General features: G+C 41.6%; 1 protein-coding gene across 1 annotated transcript in view; it reads left to right on the forward strand.

The window, feature by feature from the left end:
- Positions 1–25541, forward strand: part of LOC124550723 — a 207267-nt gene that overhangs the window by 161660 nt on the left and 20066 nt on the right. Inside the window, exons 5-6 of the mRNA XM_047125444.1 lie at positions 4857–5039; positions 15943–16047. Of these exons, the coding sequence (XP_046981400.1) occupies positions 4857–5039; positions 15943–16047 (288 nt within the window). The remainder of the gene's footprint in view (positions 1–4856; positions 5040–15942; positions 16048–25541) is intronic.

A 25541-nucleotide genomic window follows, 5' to 3' on the forward strand; every position in this document is an offset into this window, starting at 1 on the left:
GACCATTGCAAATAAAACGTCAGACAAATGGTCTCCTTGCCTCACGAAACGTTCGATAGAAATGAGTTTGCATCGATAACTGTTCGTCATTCAACCTTGAATGTTCTCCATGAATCTAGCGCAGAACTACATGTACAAACATACGGGGAAGCCCCTGCCTTCAATGGTCGTATGGAAAATACAATATTATGGATTGGAATCAGCTCGTGATATATTCAAGACGCCGTATGAGTAATGAGGCAGTTGTACACACATCAAAAAAAGTTTTGCATCGCCCTGGTTCCCAGGACTCCTGAAGATAGACGTTGACTGTGGATATTTTTTCACAGACACAGTCCGAAAGATGTAAACAACCATGCATAAGCAGCGCCTATTAGACGGAGGGGGTCTGACAGCCGATCAGTTCTAGCCATTCCACCAGGAAGGAGGTACACAGCTCGTGTTGTCTGTAGTTCAACCATGTCTAGGTGGTCAATACCGCGGTGCAATCGCATCCGCAATGTTACTTAGTGCCATGGAGGGCTCTCAACAAGGGAAGTGTCCAGGCATCTCGGAGTGAACCAAACGATGTTGCTCGAACATGGAGAAGATACAGAGAGACAGGATCTGTCGATGACATGCCTCGCTCAGGCCGGCCAAGGGCTAATACTGCAGTAGATGACGGCTACCTACGGATTATGGCTCGGAGGAACCCTGACAGCAACGCCACCATGTTGAATAATGCTTTTCGTGCAGCCACAGGACGTCGTCTTACAACTCAAACTGTGTGCAGTAGGCTGCATGATGCGCAGCTTCACTCCCAACGTCCATGGCGAGGTCCACCTTTGCAACCACGACACCATGCAACTCGGTACAGATGGGACCAACAACATGCCGAATGGACAACTCAGGATTGGCATCACGTTCCCTTCACCGATGAGTGTCGCATATAGCTTCAACCAGACAATCGTCGGAGACGTGTTTGGAGGCAACCCGGTCAGGGTGAACGCCTTAGACACACTGTCCAGCGAGTGCAGCAAGATGGAGGTTCTCTGCTGTTTTGGGGTGGCATTATGTGGGGCCGACGTACGCCGCTGGTGGTCATGGAAGGCGCCGTAACTGCTGTACGATACCTGAATGCCATCCTCTGATCGATAGTGCAACCATATCGGCAGCATATTGGTGAGGCATTCGTCTTCATGGACGACAGTTCGCGCCTCCATCGTTGGACTTCCTTCAGGATAACATCGCTCGACTAGAGTGGCCAGCATGTTCTCTAGACATGAGCCCTATCGAATATGCCTGGGATGGATTGAAAATAGCTGTTTATGGGCGACATGATCCACCAACCACTCTGAGGGATCTACGCCGAATCGCAATTGAGGAGTGGGTCAATCTGGACCAACAGTGCCTTGATGAACTTGTGGACAGTATGCCACGACGAACACAGGCATGCATCAATGCAAGAGGACGTGCTGCTAGGTATTAGAGGTACTGGTGTGTACAGCAATCTGGACCACCATCTCTGAATGTCTCGCTGTATGGTGGTACAAATGCAGTGTTTGGTTTTCATGAGCAATAAAAAGGGCAGAAATGATGTTTATGTTGATCTCTATTCCAATTTTATGTACAGATTCCGGAACTCTCGGAACCGAGGTGATTCAAAACTTTTTTTGATGTGTGTATTTGATGTATGTTATGAATCCGCTCAGAGACAGGCAAACCGCCGAAATGGTGTACAATTGAAATGATTGCACCACGCCGTTGAGCACACAACTTTATTTAGTTCCAAAATCCCAGCGCATGGATATGAATAAGAATATTTGTACATTGATCAATGTTGTACATTAACTGTATTCCGTAAGTTCAGTGCAGTTATAGTCAACATCATTCTGTATGTTCATTATAGTCGGTGTATAACACTGATCTCTGTACACAAGATGATCAGTGAAAATGCTCTGTGATTAATGTCATTTTTAGGGTTCCATACTACAGCCGGTGGAAAAGTAACCCGTATAGGACCACTTTCTTGTACTTCTGTCCGACTGTTAAGAACTCTTTGTCTTAGGAAGGGGTAGACTATCAAGATGAAATTTATGTCACATATTAAGGACTATGGCCTCTTAGCGGTGTAAATAAGTGAAGCCTCTAAGTTTAAAGCAATAAAAGATATGGCCATTTATGTAATATATTTTGATACTCGCAAAATTACTCATAAAGCCTACATGATACTTCCTGTTGACCTAGAATCATGAAATTTGGCAAGAAGCAAGGTTTCACACTGCAACCATATGGGAAAAATCCTAAAATTGTTAATTTGTAGCTATACAACAAGAAAAAAATTCTCATTTGTTGTCAGACTGGCTGTCCATCCGTCTGTTAAAGCCCTTGTCTCTCAGGAACAGGTAGACCTATCAGTGCTGAAACTTATGTCACATTTAGGTCTATATTGATGTGGTGATGTAAAAAATGTGAGCTTCTAAGTCAATTCAACAGAAAGATGCGGCCATTTATGTAGCAAGGTTCGACACTCGAAAACTCACTCATCAAAATCTGCATGGTGCTTTCCGTTCCTCTAGAGTCACGAAATTTATCAAGAAGTAGGTTTCACTCTACAACCAAAGAAAAAAAACCTAGAATTGTTAATCTGTAAATATACCACACCTTTTTTTTTCATTTATCATCTGATTGTTTGTCTGTCCTTACATCCGTTAATCCCCATGTTTCTCAGGAACGACTAGATGTATCAAGTGGAAATTTATGTCACACCCTGAGGTCTGTAGGCGTTTAGTCCTGTAAAAATGTTAATCTTTTTCTCAGTAATAAGTAGACGTATAAAGGGCAAATTTATATCACACCCTGAGGTATGTAGTCGTTTAGTGCTGTAAAAATGTAAACAAAAGATATTGTCATTTATGTAACGTATTTTGATACTCGAAAACTCAATAATTATAATATAGAAGGTACTCCCCCTTGACGTAGAATCGTGAAATTTTATAAGAACAAAGATTTCTCAGTACAAGTAAAGGAAAAAAATTTAAAAATTGTTAAATTACAATTACATCACACGAAAAGAAAACTCTTTTCTCATTTGTTAACCGACTTCTAACTTGAAATTAAAACATTCTTGAAAATATTGGAATCCCTGTGAGCACTATTTTGCGAGTATGAACGTCGATAACAGGCAAGAATCGTCCCGATCCTGAATTCCCAGAATCGATTAAGTGTCTGTGTGCATACAGTACTGGCCATTAAAATTGCTACACCAAGAAGAAATGCAGATGATAAACGGCTATTCATTGGACAAATATATTATACTAGAACTGATATGTGATTACATTTTCACGCAATTTGGGTGCATAGATCCTGAGAAATCACTACCCAGAACAATCACATCTGGCCGTAATAATGGCCTTGATACGCCTGGCATTGAGTCAAACAGAGCTTGGATGGCGTGTACAGGTACAGCTGCCCATGCAGCTTCAACGCGATACCACAGTTCATCAAGAGTAGTGACTGGCGTATTGTGACGAGCCAGTTGCTCGGCCACCATTGACCAGACGTTTTCAGTTGGTGAGAGATCTGGAGAATGTGCTGGCCAGGGCAGCAGTCGAACATTTTCTGTATCCAGAAAGGCCCATATAGGACCTGCAACATGCGGTCGTGCATTATCCTGCTGAAATGTAGGGTTTCGTAGGGATCGAATGCAGGGTAGGGCCACGGGTCGCAACATATCTGAGATGTAACGTCCACTGTTCAAAGTGCCAACAATGCGAACAAGAGGTGTCCAAGACGTGTAACCAATGGTGCCCATACCATCACGCCAGGTTATACGCCAGTATGGCGATGACGAATACACGCTTCCAATGTGCGTTCACTGCGATGTCGCCAAACACGGATGCGACCATCACGATGCTGTAAACAAAACCTGGATTCATCCGAAAAAATGACGTTTTGCCATTCGTGCACCCAGGTTCGCCGTTGAGTACACCGTCGCGGGCGCTCCTGTCTGTGATGCAGCAACCGCAGCCATGGTCTCCGAGCTGACAGTCCATGCTGCTGCAAACTTCGTCGTACTGTTCGAGCAAATGGTTGTTGTCTTGCAAACGTCCCCATCTGTTGACTCAGGGATCGAGACGTGGCTGCACGATCCGTTACAGCCATGCGAATAAGATGCCTGTCATCTCGATTGCTAGTGATACGAGGCCGTTGGGATCCAGCACGGTGTTCCGTATTACCATACTAAACCCACCGATTCCATATTCTGCTAACAGTCATTGGATTTCGAGCAACGCGAGCAGCAATGTCGCGATACGATAAACCGCAATCGCGATAGGCTACAATCCGACCTTTATCAAAGTCGGAAACGTGATGATACGCATTTCTCCTCCATACACGAGGCATCACAACAACGTTCCACCAGGCAACGCCGGCCAACTGCTGTTTGAGAAATCGGTTGGAAACTTTCCTCGTGTCAGCACGTTCTAGGTGTCGCCACCGGCGCCACCCTCGTATGAATGCTCTGAAAAGCTAATCATCTGCATATCACAGCATCTTCTTCCTGTCAGTTAAATTTCACGTCTGTAGCACGTCATTTTCGTAATGTAGCAATTTTAATGGCCAGTAGTGCAGTTAAGTTTGTACGGATCCCCAGTACACAAGACCTACGCGCACCTTGCCAATTTTTTTATACCTGAGGATGGTAAGCTGTTTGATCGAATTAGGTGTTTCAGTAAGGCTGCATACTAATATTGTGCCAAATCTTGTTTTAGAAAAATATATTTAAAAGCTGTATACCATCGCCTTCCTTAAAACAATGTAAACGTTCCGTGCGTAACATAGCAGTGGTGCAGTGTATGTGTGTTTTGGTGTGGCAGTTCCCCATCATCGAGTTCGACCCGGAGACGTTCCGCATCCTGCTGGACTACCTACACACCGGCTCCTGCCCGCTCACCTGCTCCAACATCCCGGGACTCATCTGCGCCGCGGAGCACTACGACCTGCCCGAGCTGCTGCAGGCCTGCTTCCACCACGCCAAGCAGTTCCTGCGCATCGACGTGGTCAGTACCCGCCTATTCTGGCCCACTCTCCCAAAATGAAATAATAATTAAATCAAAACCCTAAGCTGTCGACAGGCGTTGATATACATCAACGGGGACAGTTGAAAATGTGTGCCCCGACCGGGACTCGAACACGGAATCATCTGCTTACCATGGCAGACGCCCTATCCATCTGAGCCACCGAGGGCACAGAGGATAGTGCGACTGCAGGGATTTATCCCTTCCACGCTTCCCATGAGACACACATGGTTCAAATGGCTCTGAGCACTATGGGACAACTTCAGAGGTCATCAGTCCCGTAGAACTTAGAACTACTTAAACCTAACTAACCTAAGGACATCACTCACATCCATGCCCGAGGAAGGATTCGAACCTGCGACCGTAGCAGTCGCGCGGTTCCAGACTGAAGCGCCTAGAACCGTTCGGCCACTCCGAGCGGCTCCTGTTCCTCATCATCATCAAGTGCAACAGCAATCATTGCAAACCGCTTTAAACTAAATTTTGGCATTTTATTACGATCTACCGTGAACTATGAAATAGCGCCTCTGGTGAGTATTTAGTGAATCAGGTGTAACGTCACGACGTTTTGTTCTTTCGACGCTGTGTAGTGTGAACGCTCAGGAATTCCTCTGACCGTCGGCTCTCCAAAACGTGACGGTTACGTGACTGTGATGTTCCCGCAAGTGTGAATCCACCTTTACAAGAGTGTATATGATATATGAAGGTGGTATCTGTTCTTTCGGACATGTCCGAAAGAACAGATACCATTGGTCACCATGCAGCTCTCTTAGAATGAAATGATATTTAAATCAAAACCCTAAGCTGTCGACAAGCGTTGATATACACCAACAGGGACATTTGAAAATGTGTGCCCCGACTGGGACTCGAACCCGGAATCTTCTGCTTACCATGGCAGACGCCCTCTCCATCTGAGACACCGAGGGCAATGAGGATAGTGCGACTGCATGGATTAATCCCTTCCACGCTGCCCGTGAAACCCACATGCCCAACTTATGTCTATACCCTAGTAGTGCCCCTGCCCATTACACTCATTACTCGCGGCAGACAATCCTACCCAGTCCCGTAAGAGTTCGGGCAATGTGTGTGCATCCAGCACAGAGGAAGGAGGTCAATGGTGGTTAGCCTTAACTATATGAAGATGGTACCTGCTCTTTCGGACATGTTACGGCTAACCGGCCATTGACGTTCTTCATCTGCGCTGGATGCACACGTGTTGCCCGAACTCTTACGGGACTCGGTAAGATTGTCTGCCGCCAGTAATGGGCCGGGGCACTACGAATGTAGTGTGTGTACATTAAGTAGGCATGTGTGTCTTAGCCGGCCGAAGTGGCCGAGCGGTTCTAGGCGCTATAGTCTGGAACCGCACGACCGCTACGGTCACAGGTTCGAATCCTGCCTCGGGCATGGATGTGTGTAATGTCCTTAGGTTAGTTGGGTTTAAGTAGTTCTAAGTTCTAGGGGACTGATGACCTCAGAAGTTAAGTCCCATAGTGCTCAGAGTCATTTGAACCATGTGTGTCTCATGGTAAGCGTGCAAGGGATAAATCCCTGCAGTCGCACTATCCTCTGTGCCCTCGGTGGCTCAAATGGATAGAGCGTCCACCATGTAAGCAGGATATCCCGGGTTCGAGTCCCAGTCGGGGCACACATTTTCAAATGTCCCTGCTCGTGTATATCAACGCTTGTCGACAGCTTAGGGTTTTGATTTAATTATCATTTCATTCTAAGAGAGCTGCATGGTCACCAATGGTATCTGTTCTTTCGGACATGTCCGAAAGAACAGATACCATCTTCATACGTCATATACACTCTTGTAAAGGTGGATTCACACTTGCGGGAACATCACGGTCACGTAACCGTCACGTTTTGGAGAGCCGACGGTCAGAGGAATTCCTGAGCGTTCACACTACACAGCGTCGAAAGAACAGAACGTCGTGACGTTACACCTGATTCACTAAATACCCACCACAGGCGCTATTTCATAGTTCACGGTAGATCGTAATAAAATGACAAAATTTAGTTTAAAGCGGTTTGCAATGATTGCTGTTGCACTTGATGATGATGATGAACAGGAGCCGCTCGGAGTGGCCGAACGGTTCTAGGCGCTTCAGTCTGGAACCGCGCGACTGCTACGGTCGCAGGTTCGCATCCTTCCTCGGGCATGGACGTGAGTGATGTCCTTAGGTTAGTTAGGTTTAAGTAGTTCTAAGTTCTAGGGAACTGATGACCTCTGAAGTTAAGTCCCATAGTGCTCAGAGCCATTTGAACCATTTTTGAGGACCAGGAACAACGAGCAAAAAGAGTCTATTAGGAAAAAAATGTTAAAAAATCGAGACTGTGAAAATGATTCCACATTTTTATTTATTTATTTTCACGTCAAGTTCCGTAGGACCAAATTGAGGAGAAAATCTCCAAGGTCATGGAACGTGTCAGTACATGAAATTACAACATAAAAGTAATAACAGACAAAATAAATTATGAACCCAAAAAAAAGTCAAACCAATCAATAATACAGCAATAATCAGCCTAATTTTCAAGGAACTCCTCGACAGAATAGGAGTGACCCATGAGGAAACTCTTCAGTTTATATTTGAAAGCGCGTGAATTACTGCTAAGATTTCTGAGTTCTAGTGGTAGCTTACTGAAAATGGATGTAGCAGTATACTGCACACCTTTCTGCAGAAGAGTTAAGGAAGACCAATCCAAATGCAGTTTTGATTTCTGCCGAGTATTAACCGAGCGAAGGTGCTTATTCTTGGGAATAAACTAATATTGGTAACAAAGAACGACAATAGGAAATATGTATATACTGAGAGGCCAATGTCAAAATACCCAGACTCGTAAACAGTGGTCGAGAAGAGGTTAGTGAATTTACACCACTTATTGCCCGAACCGCCCGTTTCTGAGCCAAAACATTTTAGAATGGAAGAGTCGCCCCAGAATATAATACCATATGACATAAGTAAATGAAAATAATCAAAGTAGACAAATTTTCATGTCGAACGATCACTCACTTCAGAGACCGTTCGAATAGTAAAAATGGCAGTATTAAGTATTTGAAAAAGATCCTGAACGTGAGCTTTCCATGACTGTTTACTATTTATCTGAACAGCTAGAAATTTGAACTGTTCAGTTTCATTAATCATATGCCCATTCTGTAAAATTAAAACGTCAGGTTTTGCTGAATTGTATGTTAGAAATTGTAAAAACCCGGTCTTACTATGATTTAGCGTTAGTTTCTTTTCTACAAGCCAAGAACTTACGTCATGAACTGCACTATTTGTAACCGAGCCAGTGTTGCACACAACATCCTTTACTACCAAGCTAGCGTCATCAGCAAACAGAAGTGTTTTAGAGTTACCCGTAAAACTAGAGGACTTATCATTTAGGTATAAATAAGAAACAGGAGTGGCCCAACACTGATCCCTGGGGCACCCCCCACTTGACCGTACCCCACGTCACAGCCATTCTCAGCACTGTGAATAATGACCTTTTGCTGTCTGTTGCTAAAGTAAGATGTAAACCAGTTGTGAGCTTCTCCCCGTATTCCGTAATGATCCAATTTCTGGAGCAATATTTTATGATCAACACAATCAAACGCCTTTGTTAAATCAAAAAATATGCCTAGCGTTCGAAACATTTTGTTTAACCCATCCAGTACCTCACAGAGAAAATAAAATATAGCATTCTCAGTTGTTTAACAACTTCTAAAGCCGAAGTTTACTTTTGGTAGCAAGTTGTGTGATATAAAATGATCAGTTATTATCCTTACATATACAGTCTTTTCAATAACTTCTTTACAGTGAGCTGGAAGAGAGGGAGTATCGTTCTATAAATATTTCAGAATGACTAAATAACAGTTTTTCACTTATTATGCAAGATACAAATAAAAATTAAAGATTTAGGCTTCCAATATCACCATGGCAGAAGCTGATGGTTTGTCTTAAGTATGTCTGCATGGGCCGTTTTGCTGAACCAAACAAAACAAAAATGGAGTTGCTGGTTGCCGGCAACAACAGGGAAATATCACATGACTCCGTCAATGGCCTGTCGAAACATTTTTCCCGATAAACGTCGACGTGACCTGACGTGTCGATGACGTTCCGTTGACAACATGCGTGAATGCCACAATCTGAAATACAGTGACTTTCGACGTGACGGACGTGACGGTTACGTTCCGTCTAGTGTGAATCCACCTTTACATAATAACACAGTGGGAACTAATTCGAAAGTATACCCCACTGACTGCTATCACGAAAAAGTCTTAATATGTATTGTATGACAGTACTAATTTAAAAGTATTTTGTTTTATACACTGAAGAAATACATTGCCAAGAAAACGGTACATACCTTGTTGAACATGCTTTTGGCACGTTTTTTTCCAATGGAATAGCGAAAAGAAAAACCGGGAGTAAAGCTGATGCAACATGCAGAAGTTTAAAATTAGATTCGTAATAAACTGCGAAGAGCGGATAGCGGAAATATATGTAAATAAAGCCCATCTAGACATACTATACGCAAACCATCAGCTTCTTTCGGGGTGATATTGGACGCCGAAATCTTGAGTTGAAGACATGCGCAGAAAAACGGGCTAACGCTCAAATGTAAAAGCTTAGAGTAAGTTTTGTTATCTGCTGCTGCGTTCGGGGGCTATCAAAATTGACATTTGTCTCGCGCCTGAATATCACCTTATGGATATTTTGGGATGAGACCAATGTCAATTTTGATAGTACCCGTCCGCAGCAACAGATGGCAACACTTATCTCTGAGCTTCTACATTTGAAGGTTAGCATGTCTTCAATTTCTCTTCGTAGTTTTCATTTGTATCTTGTTTAACAGGCAAAGATAGTGTTGTTTAGACATTCTGAAATATTTATATAACACGTAAAGAGAATGGAACTCTCCATCACAGTCTCGATTTTTTAATATTTTTGTAACCCAGGCTCTTTTTGCTCTGTGTTCCTCATCATCCATGGCAGCAGCAAAGATTGCAAACTGCTTTAAATTAAATTTCGACGTTTTATGACGACCTACCATCAACTACGAAATAGCCCTTCTGCTGAGTATTTTATGAACCACCTGTAACGTCACGCCGTTCATTCGACGTTGACGTTCCATGTATGCTCAGTAATTCCTGTGACCGTTGACGTTCGAAAAAGTGTCGGTTACGTAGACTGCGACGTTCCCGCAAGTGTGAATCCACCTTAACCTGAGCTTAACAGTCTTCCATGTTTTCCCAAAAGTACAGGATATTCATATTTGTTTACATATGAGTCGCGATATGAGTAGAAATTCCTGTTAAATGTATTGAAAAATCCATCACAAATATGGGTGGCTACTCAGCTGTGAACTGCACTAATCATTGCAAAAATGGTTTTCGCATGTTTAGATTTTGAGTAAATATCCAGGGTGTTTCAGAAGTGATGGTCAATATTCGGGGATATGGCAGGAATATTCATTCGAAACAAAAAACTAAAGTAAACATGGGCTCTAAAATGCAAACCTTACCAACTATGAGCAATTATTGACCTTCGATAATGTGAAACAAATCTCTTTTACTGCAAGCTCTTTGCCGTCCCTGTTTTGGGAACTGTTACTATGGACTGAAACAAGCAAAAAATGTCCAGTAAACATGTGCTTCAAAATGCATACTTCAAGAGCTATGAGCACTTGTTCATCTTCGCTATCAGTACTTTGAAACGCAACTCTTTGTAACAAACAAGTGCTTATAACATTTAAGGTACGCATTTTAGAGCACATGTTTCCTGGACATTTTTTTCATGTTTTAGTCCATACTACCACATCCCAAAATAAGAAAAGCAAAGATCTTGCAGTAGAAGAGATTAGTTTCACAGTATCCAAGATCAAGGATTGCTCATAGCTCTTATGGCATGCTTTTTAGAGCCCATATTTACTTCATTTTTATGGTTCGAATAATCATTCCTGTCATATAGCTTAATATTGACCATCGCGTCCGAAACACCCTGTATATTAATAAAAGTAGTTATAAACATGAAACAAACTGCAAACAACTTAGTTTGTTCCCCGAGTCGATAATTACACTGAAGCACTTTGTCTCAAAATTTTTAGATTCCTGAGATATTTTCGCAATTGGCTAAGTGAGAAGGAATATTTATTATGATTGTATCTCGTTATCACAAACTGAATAATACTTAATACCATTTCTTATAGAGGTACGGTAGGACGACTGGCCATTGTTAGTAACATAACCTTTGAAGATTATTGACCACAACACAAGAAGCAAGAAATGAAACTACTAATATGAATTTGTTTCACTGGAACATGAAAGTCTGCCTTTCCCCCTCTGTACAGTTAAAATGAAGTTGTACCTACTTACGATTAAAAAATTAACACTGCATTTGCAAGCTTCTATACACAGACGAAAACTAACAAATAGTCACAAGTTGTTACTGCATAGCGTCTCTATTTGAAGACATTCGTATTGAGTTCTTAACTTTTACATTTAATATTTATAAAGTGCCACATAGGAATATTATATTTCATTTTTTCTATTATATGAAAAAAGCGATCTAAATATCTCTATGCACATTAATTACTGTTCAGTACAATATCAAATATTTTGTAAGAAAACAGTATAAATTTGCGTGAATAGGTAACCGCACCCAAGGAACACATTGCCTTAACCTCAGAGTCGGGGAGAACATGGCGGACGATTCAGCCTATTATATAAGCGCTCTATCCACATGCTTTCCGTCTGCAGTGTTAGTACACTAGCCAGACGAACAAGCAGGGAATATCAGGAGGAATAGTAAATATTTTAGTGGGTGTAAAAAGGCGTCCCATAAAGAGCTCAACTCTTGAGTGGATTAGAGTGTACAAATTATTGATCAAACTAGCTAATATATACATTATTGTAGCGTATGCTACTCTTATGCCCTTCACTCTGTAAGCACACTTTCACACTTTCGATGAAATTTTCCATAACTTTTCGACATATTTGCACCTATAGTTCTGAAAATATCCACTGACTCTCAGAGCGGAAGTGATTGTGGTGTTATTGATGTACACACAAGATTTCTAATATCTCCACAGAAAGAAATCACTTGGTGTCAAATCACAGGATCTCGGTGGACAGTTCACACCGCCATTGTGAGAAATCACCGTACTAAAGAATCCCTCTGGTAACAATTGTAGCAATAGATGTGTGACAGGTGGTGCCATCTTGAAACCGAAGCTCTTCATTTTCACACAATCCATTTCAGACCACAAAAACTCTCTTCTCTGTCTACTGTTAGTGTGTTCACGGCGACATCTTCAAAGAAGTACAGCTCAGTTATGACCTCAGCCCAAATTCCATACCACACAGCCACTCGTTGTACATACAATGTCTTCTCCATAACTACTCGGGGTTTTCAGTACCCCAAATCCTGCTTGTTCACAAAGTCATTCAACAGCAGTTATGCCTCGTCAATGAATGTCATTTTCCTGCTGAAACTGATGTCCACCCTTCATTTTGCAAGCACCTAATGGCAAGGGCGTACCCAGGATCTCATCTAGTGTGTGTGGTGGGGGGGGGGGGCAGATCATACTAGTCTCAGGAAACAAGTACTGGACACAACATACAGCACTTTTTATTAAATAAAACAGTAAACCAGTGAAAAACTGCTTTTAATAAACATTTTAAATACAAGAATGCACTTGTACAATCCGAGAAAACATGCAGCATTTCTTATTAAATAAAACAGTAAACTAGTGAAAAATTGCGAATATCTTCTGGGGGGGGGGGGGCAGCTGCCCCCCTCCGCCCCTCGCTGGGTACGCCCATGCCTAATGGCTAAATGATCAGCGTGTTTAGTGATCGTTTTGCCTCAGTTATTGTGTCAGTTGCATTTTATAGACTCGAAATTGCAGATATTTTTTCATAATTCGTTTCATGCTGATTCTGGATTGTGCGTGCCACCTTTTACTTCACCTATACTCTGTTGATTTTCGGGTTCAGATGAGATATGACTGCTGGTCACTCCACCAGTCTCGCACAGCTTAGTGAAGACTCGGGTAAACACTCCTGAATCTGGTGCTCTGCAGTTACCAAATTGTGTACTGTATCCTCCACAAGCATCAGCAACATTTCCTTTACAAACCATGTGCACAAATACCATATCGGCATACTCAGCATTTGCAGGTATGTGAAGCAGGCTTAAACGATTGAGTAGAATTGTCCAATCACCATCTCAGCTGAGAAATTCAGTTACGTTTACTCCAACTTGAACTTCAAAACAAAGATGACAGTCAATGAAGAAACACATATCAACTGGCGTTCCAACACACTAACTGATAATTATCTCTGTTGTCAGCTATATGAATAAGAATTGGATGCATGTTGCATGGAATGTTTTATTCGAATTAATCTATACTACCACCTCATAAATTATTGACTGTTCCTCCTGAAACATTTTGTATAAGATGACATCCACATTGACTCTGACACTATATGTAAGAGAATGTTACGGTACTTTAGATAACAGCAGAATATACTAGCAATTTTTTTTTTTTTTTTTTTATTCCATTCTTGGATCACAATATAAATTCCTTCGACAACAACCGGTTTCGGTCAGTAATGACCATCTTCAGATCTACAATATAAAAAATATACGCCTATGAAGCATACAGACAAACAGATTTCTGGTAGCTACTGCACTTCAATAGATTTTGTACAGTAACACCAGTTGCAAAATGACTGTGTGGACAATGTGGCCTATTTTACACCATATTTTAGTTCTATGAGACGATGCTTTGTTGAGTGTATTTATATGTTTTGACGATGACATTACATCTTTATCACATTAGGACATTGTGTAGAACAGGCGTGATTTACCTTATTTTATCTGTACAGCTCTCAGTTTGTATGAGAGTATATTGTGATATGAAATTATGTATTGTTTCAAAAGATAGACTGCAGACTAGGTGTATATTTTTTATATTGTAGATCTGAAGATGGTCATTACTGACTGAAACCGGTCATCGTCAAAGGAATTTATATTGTGATCAAAGACTGGAATAAAAAAAACATTTGACAGTACCTGGATCTTGTTTATATTCACAGTCATGTTGCAGCTGGTGAGAATATACTAGCCCATAAATATTAGAATCTTTGCAATATTTATCTGAACAGTGTACTCCAAAATTATTATTACACACTTGTAGAAGAACCACGAGGTTTAGTGAATAACCTGTTAAATATGAAGTTGTGCTTGAGAAAGTCACATGTCCATGTTACATGTACAATGAAGTACACTAACCTTTTCAATTCTTGCACTGAGATTAATACTTTTTAATATTTTCCCATATTTGGTTTTGAAGTGAAACGTGTTGACTCAAATTTCTGAGGAAAAATCTGCATGTCCTCGGTGTCCATGCATTGGACTGTATCATCAGTGGCGGTTTGATTGTGCTGAGTATCTTTCTTTTCCTCATAATATGTAAGGGCTACCTGATTTTTCTGTAATAAAGTATGTGGTGGCAAAACATGCATTGGAAATTCGTGAAGGTATTTAGTTTCAACAATATTTTTAAATCTGTTACACTTTTGCTTTATTTTAGCATAAGTAACTTTATAAGAAAGCATTAGTTTTGTGAATTTTTCAGGATTTACGGCAATATGTAGAAATGTGTGTTACACACACACACAGGGAGAGGGGAAACAAATAACTAAAAAGTTAAATTGCCTGAAAATGGGAAAAAGAGATAAAGTGAGAGAGATAGGAAAAGAGAGTTAAAAGAGGGAAAAAGGAGAACCCAAGAGAGAGAGAGAAAGAGAAAGGAGAAATGAATGGGTACATGAGAATAAATGAGAGCTGAAGAAGAAGTGGAGAGGAAAGGAAAAGGGATGACTATTAGGAGAGAAGTAGTGGGAGGGTAATGAGGAGTGAATGGAAAAGGTGGGATGGAAGGAGAAGGGAGAAGGAGAAATTGAAGGGGAAGCAGGAGTGAAGAGGAAGGCGGGGTGAAAGTGTGTGGATGAACAGAAGGAAAAAATGGAAGGAGAAGAGCCAGGAGAAATGTGGAAGCGGAAGTTGGAATAAATGGGAAGGAGCGATGTGGCAGATGTAGGAGTGAAGGAGTAAGGATGAAAGAAAGGAGAAGAGAAAAGAATAAACAAGAAAGGGGAGAGAGGGGGCAAGGGAAGCAAAATTGGAAATGGTGGAAGTGAACGAGAAAGGGACGGAGGACTGAGGGATGGAGAAAGAGGAATAAAGGGGAAGGAGGGGTTGAAGGGGAGTAGGAATGGAACAGTAAGGGAGAATCAAAAGAGTAGAAGGAATGAAGGAATGGAAGGGTAAGGAAGAATGGAAGGAGATGGAGGCAGATTCTGAAGCAGGAAGAGAAAGTAAAGTGGGAAGAAGAACAGAAAGCAGGGAAGGAGCAGAAATAGTATGAGGAAGGAAAAATAGAAATACAAGAATATTGTGTAAGGGAAGGAGGAGAAGAGATAAAAGAAATTACATGAATGGATTTTGGAGGAGGAACAGATGAAGGAAGAGAGATGGATGGAGGAGTTATAGAAGGGGAGACGAAAAGTGGAGGGGGAGCAGGAGGAGGAGAAAGAATATAAAGAGAAAGAAAGCCAGTAAGAGACGGGCAGGGGTCTCATAACATGATCATCTTAGATTTCTTCACCTCTCTTGACAGATGATGTTAGTCAGGTGCCCATTCAAATTCACAATTCCTTTTCTGTGCTCAGTATTGTGATACATGAATCTACACCAACAACAAGTTTATCTAAGGCCATCATTTGAAGTACCTATGTTGAAAACCGTCCATAAATATGGAATGGTGAAACTGGACGGACACCAGGAAACAGAGAGACATCAGTCTAACCTAGCTATCCCTCCTCTAACAGGTTTGCGTGATGCTGTGCGCCTTGGAGAACTACTACTGGCGGTACACGTCTGCGTCGGAGCTGGTCAACATGATACTTGCCTTTGTGGAGACCAGAGCACACCAGGTGAGTAGTCTATCACCATTCTGTGGTCACCACTATTCACTATCGGCAGTTGGAGGCACATCAGCAGATCTACCAACCACTGCAATGTACAACAGAATGGATGACACACAAAATTAATAATGTCTTAGAAATGGCCCACAGGAGCGAAGCAACTTAGTATGCCTTGACAAATTTCCTGCAGAATACTAATATTTGTGAATAAAGTAGGCAGCCACTCTTAATTGCCAAATTCATGCAACATCAGGCATGAGCGGTTTAACAAAGAGCAAGTGTTTCACAAGATGTACTGTCTGTCATCCACAAACAGCTTTGATATTCATTCATGTTGAAATGTTCCTCCATCTTCTTCAGACCTCCTTCTACATTAGAAATAAATGTTCTGATAAGCAAAGTAACTAACTTTCCATCCTACTTACCACGAAGAGTTATTTCCTCATTTAGCATTTATTTACTCCCGTTTGGATTTCACAATGCTATCTAACCGAAAGTATCTGGGCACCTATAACTGGATGTTAATATAGGATGTTTCCACTCTTCACCCTTTTGATGACTTGAACTTTAATAGAGACAGTGAGGTGTCTGAATGTCTGTGGAGGAGTGGCGGCTCATTCTTCCACAAGAGCGGAAACCGGAAAAGGTAGTGATGTTAGACACTGGGACCCGGATTGAAGTCAACATTGTAGCGCATGGTGAAGGTGTTCCGCTGGGTTCAGATGGAGACCCTTGGTTAGGTAAGTCCATTTCTGGAATGTTATTGTCCACAAACCATTACCTCGCAAATGCTGATTCATTGCAGGATGCACTCTAGTGCTGATACAGACAACCACCATCCCCAGACTGTTCCTCTACTGTATGCAGTACACAAGCCTGTAATATGTGTTTACGCCCTTCCACATCTAGCATTTTCTTAAGCACAACAAGGGGACCACAACCTAACTGTGAAAAATATCACCAAGCTGTAACACTGACTCCTCCATGCTTCACTGTGCATACTACACATGATGGCAGGTAACATTCTCCAGGCATTCACCAAACACAAGCACTTTATTGGATTGCTGCAGTGTATAGTGTGATTTATCACTATTTTCCAGCCATCTGCTGTCCAGTGGCATCACTCTCTGTACCATCACATGTGTCACTTAGCACTAGCTACTGATATGTGAGGCACATGAGTGGCTCCTCAACCACAGTACTTAATTCCTTTAACTCCCTACACACAGGCATTGTGCTAGACAGACTGCCGGTAGCGCTTTGGAACTCATGAGTGATTCTGTCCACTGATTTCACGCGATTTTTACAACAACCCTTCTTCTGGTACCGAGCGCCACAGGTTTCGAATCTGCACTAGACGGCATAGACCTCAATTACTACTAGAGGTCTATGCAGCCGTCGTGCCGTAAGACATAGCTGCGTGGACTCCTGGCCCACGTATAATGTGAGGGCACCACTGTGGAGAATGTGGTCTCAGCAGCCAATAGTAACATACCCTATCATGTATTTAAGCACCTGCCTCTCACTCAGTGAGGCACCATATTCACCGCCACCTTAACCAGCACCACCTCCTTCTCCTTACCCAAGTGGCTTCCAGCCTTCCTTCTCTGCCGACAATCAGCTCCTTAACCTTACCAATCTTCTTTCCCTCCAACTTAACTCCTGTCGCTCCGCTATCTTTGTTTCCCTTGACCTCCAGAACGCCTATGACCGAGTCTGGCATCCCGGGCTCCTCTTCAAACTCCAGACCTGTGCTCTCCCCATAAGCTTCGCCCATCTCGTTGCTTTCTTCCTCTCCCATCATCCCTCCTATGTGACTAACCATAAGTAAAACTCCCGCACTTTCTATCCCTCTGCCAGTGCGCACCAAGGCTCCGTCCTTTCCCCTATCCTCTATCTCCTGTACACTGCTGATATGCCCAAACCTCCCTCGCTTGTTCATCTCCTCCAGTTTGCTGATGACACCACCTTCCTAGCCCTATATCCATCCCTTCAACGGTCCCAACATACCCTCCAAACCCACCTTTACCAATACAACCCCTCCAAGTCCCAGGCGATCATCATAGGCTGCACTACCTGCTCCTTCTGTCCCCATGATTTTACCTCACCATTTATGGTCATCCTATCCACCTCACTCCTACCCTCAAATACCTTGCCCTCACCCTTGATCGCCACCTCATCTGGACTCCCCATCTCCTTACCACCCACCACAAAGCTCACAACAGACTCCACCTCCTGAAACTCCTGTCCAGCCGAACATAGGGTCTGCATCCTTCCACCATCCTTCACACCAGCGTGGCTTGGATATCCACCCCTCCCAGGTTCTATAAATCCCTCCAAATCCTTGAACGCCATGTGCTCCGCCTTGCCTTCCGCATCCGCCTTCCGTCCCCCACACGCGTCCTCTACGACCTCATCCCCTTCCCCCACCTTCTCTTTTTCCTCGAACACATCCGCACACTATATATTGTCTGCCACATTGATCCCCCTCACCCCCTGGTGTCTCCCTTCCTCTCCACCCCCAGACCGTTGCCGCGCCTTTACAGTTGTGTCCCACCCTCTCTCCATTTCCACACCCTCCGCCTCCTTTCCCAACGCAACTTCCACCATCTACCCCTCCCAGATGATGAGCTTCGCCCTGACATCTACCCTTCGTACCAGCTCTAACCCCATCTTCCTGCCTCCTCTTCAGGGCTCCCTCTCCTCCCCCCCCCCCTTCTCCTGAGTGGCTTGCCCCTCCTACTCCCCCCCCCCCCCTCTTGTGCTCCCTTTCAGTGTCTCTGCACTCCCTCTTGCCTTGTTTTCCCTCTTCATCTCCTGCCCCAACAGCCTCCTGCCTCTTCGTGTACCTGCTGACGCCCCTACTCTCTTCATCCCGCCACCTCCCCTGCTGCACCTTGCTCTCCCCTCCTTTTCCATCCTCTCCGGCCTCTCCCTCGGCAGGTCCCACCTGGCAGTTTTATTCTTCATTGTGTGCGCTCCAAATGGCTTTAAAGTGTGTTGTTCTGGAGTGTTTTTAATACTGTGGCCAACTTTTAACCTGTGTGTGTGCCTTCAGTGTCTTCTTTGTGTTTTAAGAATCGCCAGCTGTGTTTTTTAACTTTATGTCGACTTTTTTAATTGTCCTCCAATGAAGGTCTCCATATCAGCGTATTTTTACCTCCATTATCTCCCCTTAATCTGTTTTATGTACCCCTTTTTTATTGCCTTATATGTACATTTTATTCTCGTATTATTTGTCATGTCACTCGGCTGAAGAGGGGTGGATTGTGCCACTGACAGCCCTCCCCTCCCCATATGCGGTAGGAGAATGAAATCACAATTTTTAAAAAAACTCAGTGATGCAGTCTGGTATTCATGTGAGTCTCTCAATATGTTGCTTACAGACATCGTGTGTACTTTCTGTGTCCGAGTGGATGTTGTTGATTTCTTGAGGGCTTCGCTTGTGACCCTGTTGCTTCTTGCAGTTTGCTGTTCTTGGTGTCTTGCTCGCTCGTCTATCATTGTGTGTGTCCATCCTTTCCCGTTCGTCCATCTTGTTTGTTTGCAGGCCACTCCTGTTCTGTCCCACCACGCCTTCATTCATGGCCACCCCGCGACCATTCCGGTCGTGGTTACAACACTTCTTAAAGCTCCTCATCCCTGTGTATTGGTATATGATGTCTGCCCGGTCGTCGTTTATCTGTGGTTGTTTCTTCATGTTTCCACTTCACAGTCAGGTCACCAACAGTCAGGCAGCTTTGGATGAGACCAAATGTCTGTTGATGGATTTGTTACTCGTGTGACATCCATTGGCTTTAGTCTGTTCATCATAAGATTAAACCTGATGTAAAAAACACAAATGCAATGATTGTCCAGAAGCCATAACACACGTACACTGTTGTTGTTATGCTCTTGGAAGTAAGTCCTACTTTGTATGAGATGTATTATTTCTAAGTTACATTAAATGAAACTTTAAGATATTCAGATGTATTAACAGCGATCAACGTATTTCTTAATCATGCTTTAGCTATGTAGCTTTTATTTAAAAAACTGTGTAGAGTCACAGCCTCTGTACTGTTGTGTTCTGATTGTCACACTGTTAATACTCAGTATGAAAATATCTGAGGCTGCTTACTGTTCCTCAGCGAAACGTGGGTTTGGAACACGGTTAAAAAGTTCTGAGACATAGGTTGTTCTTAATGTTTTTCATAAATTCACAGAGATAATCAGCTTTGAAGTTTTTCGATGGGTATTACATACAGTTGAGAGACAAACTTACATTGTATTTATAGTGGTATCGATAGCATAGTAGATTGATAATTAATTGCAGGCTACTGTTCGCTTTTTCAATTCTTGCATGAGTCATTTATCATAATTTTTTATGAACAATGCCTGTCTCCTTGTTTCTAATTACATATTGCATGCAAAATTTCTGTTTTAAGTTTAAATATAAATTCTTAGTTGTTGATATTTTATAAAAGACTGTTTATGAAGGTTGCTTAAATCAAGAAAGCATGACAGTCTAATTTTTGAAGGCAAAAATGGAAAACTAAATACTCTTTATTTGGCTTGTGTCCATTGTTTTATACCACAGATGTACATAACTGTTCTAGAAATACGGAAAACAATCATTTTCACAGCATCGAGAACACCATACAAATGCTGCATTTTTACATTTGCCACTTGTACCATTACAATATGAAACCTACAGAACTGATCTGAAAACAAGTTAAGGGATTTGGCCCGAGAAATAACAAGACTGTTAAGCTGCCAGACATACTGGAACTAATGCACTCAGGAACAGCACTTCATAAAAGAAGAGGAGAAAATGTGGTGCCTGGGTGGCTTCGTGGATTCTATTGTTGATCGACTCATTGTCAACGTAGCAGATGACAGTCCCAGAACTGAGATGTATTTGTCAGATTCGGATAAGGAAGGAACTAAGAGATTACCTGATGACTGACTGTAATTAATACCTTCATTGGCTCTCGTATTCAACAGTACGGTGAAATCTTTGGAGTACACTTGGGGAATCATATTGTTTCTTTGTCCATCTCTTTTTACATCTGAACTGCAAAGGCTCACACCATTGCAGGTTAGGTGGACCGCTGAGTGGCCAGTGCTGTCAAATTTTTATGCACTGGTACAGCTGTTGTCCCGCATTATCGCTCAATCTATGTCCATGTAACACAGCATAAAACATTTAGCTATGATCGTACTTGACTGTACTGGTCACAGCTTGGCTTCCGCTCTGCGTGAAATGAAATCCAATGAGATACGAGCAAATGCAGAAGAATACATGACGTAATGTTTATATCAGGTTTATTCTTATGATGAACAGAGTATAGACCATGTCCAAGATCAGTGAGCTTTCCTGGCTGGACCATTCAGCTGTCACTGATTCTATCCTGACAAACAGTATTCCGGCCATCTTTTATATTGGTGGGTCCACCTCTTGTGATATCTAGTGGAGCATTCCAATTCAGTATTACAAAGAGGTATCCGCACAGTATTGATCATGTAGTGTATCATAGATTACTCTTCCATGTATGTAGTTTACAGTAAATTCTTCCAACGACTTTGAAAATTGTTTCTGATTTTCTTTTGTGGCAACTTAAAGCTTTTCCTGGATCTGGACTGATCTTCACCTGGTGTGTCTTCATTTGTGTCTTTCTATTTATCAGCATATTGTTCTGATCTGTATGTTACTAACATGAGTTGTCAGGTAGATTGTTTCAAAGCTCTCAAATTTCTCAGCTGGGTGCTTTCTTTATTATGTTGTAGTAACATCGACTGCCTTGAAAAAATGGTGTGTATCCTTTTACAGTGTTTACAACATCAAATAAAATAAACTTCCATTCCATGTACCTCGCACCCATCTTAATAATTAATGATTTGTTTGAAGACCAATCAATCAGGGTTTTCTGATCAACTAATTGGGCATTATAGGGTCAATAGTATTCACACATTTCCCATTTCTCTTTAAATATGAGTAAGTGTAAGATAATTCATTTAATCCTCTGGCTGCTGCAGCTGCGCATCTGGCTGGCCATGTCGAGCATGCCCTTAAGGTCACCTAGTCTGTTTACGTACACTAATAGCCACCTCCGTGACCTGCTGTCCACGCCTGAGCTCTTCGTTCTGCCAACCTTGCCCTTTGCTGAGTATTGCTGGGGCCAGGTCAGTCAGGATTGTCTGTTAGTCTGAGTCTGGTCACAGACATTACAAGTAAACCCAATGTATCTGGGTTCTTATTCCATAGCTTTGAATCTGCAGATGAATTGCTTAACAGACAATGTACACTGAAATAGCTTATGCTGCTAACATGTAACTCCTCATGAAAGGCTTTCTTTCATTTGCAATTAGTTGTTGTTGATATACATATGAGTTTTATTTCACATGTTGATCAGCTTTTTGGACATAATTTACAATGTCAACATTGTAGAATCCATAATGATGAAACATTGACGTTCGTCTGTACTAGCGCTATAATTTGCCTCCAAACAACTTTCAAGGGAAGTGCCTGGATGCCAAGAAACACATTCAAAGCTAATCATTATATTTTGAGCTCATTAACCCAATAAACTATCCCTAGGGAAACTTCTAAACCAAAAGTCAACGTTTCTTAATTCTTTTCATACGGTATGTAATTGTTACTATACAGTAGAAATAAATGATGGTGTATAACTTTTATTTAAGAATTCAATAAGGAAATACTACAGTTTCTGCACAACCTAATTAAATGTCAGCTTTAATTCCTAATGACCTTTTGTGCCTCAGAAACAGGCAAGTGTGTGCAACTGACTGACCACCATCTAATGAAGTTAACTTTTTTTTTTACATATATATGAACTGCTGTGTGTTAGTCTCACCAAAACTCAAAAATGGCTTAACAGATTTGGATGATTCTTTTTTTGTTGTGTTCGTAATTGTGAAGGCAAGGTTTGTATCTAAGAAAAGTTTGGAAAAGTTGCCTAGAATATTGAAAAATTCTAGAAATACTGAAAGAGCTTTTTTCTATGCGATTTTCATGATTTTCATTATTCACAATTAAAATTATTGATATGAATAATTATTTATTTGTTTTGTTCATTATGGTCTTGGATTTGAAGCATCCAGTCTGTCAGCAGAGATTGTATGTTTCACATGTTCATACATAAGGTGTTTGTGAGCACAGTAATTCATATGGAGAGGCTCATCAAGCTCAGATAGTTCTGTATTTTTAACTGTTTATTTTTGTTTTTAATTATTTATTTATTTAGCATTGTTATATTTCTCATCCTTCTTTCTCATCCAAATTTTGGCGAAGTTGATTTTCTTTTTTAATTTTTGTACTTATTTTTCATTTTTTGTCTTTTTTTTATTTTTAAGCAATTTTTTCAGAAGTAAGGGCTTAATTTCATCTTCCAGATGTAGCAACTTGGCTAACAGTTCTTCTTTGTGTGGTAGGTTTCAAAACATGGCACAACACACAAGTGTACATTCCATGTTTTGCATTCATATTTCATTTCTCGGCATACATTCTGTTTCGAGCAGACTGCACATCTGTGCCACAGTCTGCATTCCTTGAACTGGTCACTTTGGAATGACATTTGGGAAGTGCCTTCCAGTAAAAGTGCAGAGGATTCTTGTCATCAGTGTGTCTTCCTTTCCTATATCTTATGCTTTCTATAGAAATTTTTCCACAAGTTTTTGTACCAGATATAAATGAAAATCTGCTGATGGTATTTTTCTCCCTTTCACCAATCTGTGGCTTCATTACTTTATTGCCAGTCTTCCTGTTTGTCTTTCCCTTGTCACACAATACTGTAGTGTTACAGATAGTCAACATCAATACTTCTCTCTTGTCCCACCACTTGATAGCAAGCATTTTGTCAATTGACATAAATTCAGCTTCTCCCTGTTTCAGTTTCTTCTGTAGCTTTGGCAAATTGTGCCTGTGGCTACGTACAGCACTGCATGCTGCTGTCTATGGTTGTGCCAGAGGAACAAATCTGGACTTGCTTATCATTGTCGACATTCAGGGTATGTTCACATTCACAGTATGCCACTATATCGCCAGATTTTCCCATATTGTGGACTTCAATTTCTGTTGTTTTGCCTGAGTATGCAATGAAATCCAAAACATATCCAGTTTTACTGTCACACAACAGAAATGTCTTGATTCCAAATCTACTTCATTTCGAAGGATTGAATTGTTTAAAAGATAAACGACCTTTGAACCATAATAGGCTTTCAGCAGCACACAGCTTCTTGTATGGATTAAACACACTGTGGAATGCCAGGAACTCTATAAATTATTTTCCTAATTTTAAACAAACTGTCATCTCCATGATTGGCAGAGTTGTCATTCAAATGTGATATTCTGAAAAGTAACATAAAATGGTCACGGGACATAACTTTGCTGAAAATTGGAGTGCTCAGAGGTACATCTCTAGAGCAATATTTCCTTATTCTTAACTTTTTAACACGGGCCTTGAGAAGTTAAATACAAGAGAAGCAATACAGTTCCTCAAACCACTGTCTTTCCAGGTAGACTGTTGAGAATGGACTGATTCCGACGTATTTACAATGGTGAAAATGTAGAATTGCTTCGTTTCAAGTGCTACTAATTTCAACAGATTTTCTGACTGAAATACATGAAAAAGGAGAGAATGCTCGAATCAGGCACTAGTTGGCAATTGTGTCCTGAAGATGAATCATCAAATGCATTCAGTACTGGAATGAAATCACACTTTTGCCAGTTCAATTTGTCACTAAGGCATGGGCTTTTATGGATTGATTCATCTTCACTTTCAGTATCTGAAAAAGAACTAACCTAAGCGAAGTATGTGGACATGTATTACTACCAGATTCTTCTGAAGAATCATCATCATCATCATCACTACAGTTATTGAAGATGCGACACTCACTGTCACTGTTACTCCTTGTGAGTATCTCCAATATCTCTTCTTCTGTGCAGCCATACCGACATGCTGTTTGTTTGTGGAATTAAAAAGTTATAACTTTCTAAAAATCCTGATGAATAGGCAGTAAGCTAACTGAAATCACAGAAGCAGAATGCAAATGCAGACATGCACCAGCTAACACTAATGTCGAACACCAACTGTGAAATTTGACGAAAATACTGCTGAGTAGCTATAGACGTCTGCAGGACCACAGGTAGTGGAACAGGCGAACGGTAAAAGCTGTCATTAGGACACAGGAACTGGCCAGGCTGTGACGGTGAATGCCGTCTGCAGCACCCATGGGAAATACCACTAGAGCGGCTAAGGTCGTCCGCAGCCCCTGCGGAGAGGTAGATCATGGCAGGGTTTCACGTATGAGTGCTCAAAGGGTTAAAAAAAGATGAAAAGCCTTACAGTATCTGAGAACAAGGGTAGTCATGAATGTCTTGAACATCGTATATGTATTTAATGGTAATGTGAAATGAGATAAACACATAAAATCTGAATTAGGAAATGTACATGGAAGACTAAGATTTATTGGAAGTATTCTGGGAAAATGTGACACATTTTTAA

Source organism: Schistocerca americana, chromosome 9, assembly GCF_021461395.2.
Source record: "Schistocerca americana isolate TAMUIC-IGC-003095 chromosome 9, iqSchAmer2.1, whole genome shotgun sequence".
In the NCBI taxonomy this organism is placed as follows: Eukaryota; Metazoa; Arthropoda; class Insecta; order Orthoptera; family Acrididae; genus Schistocerca; species Schistocerca americana.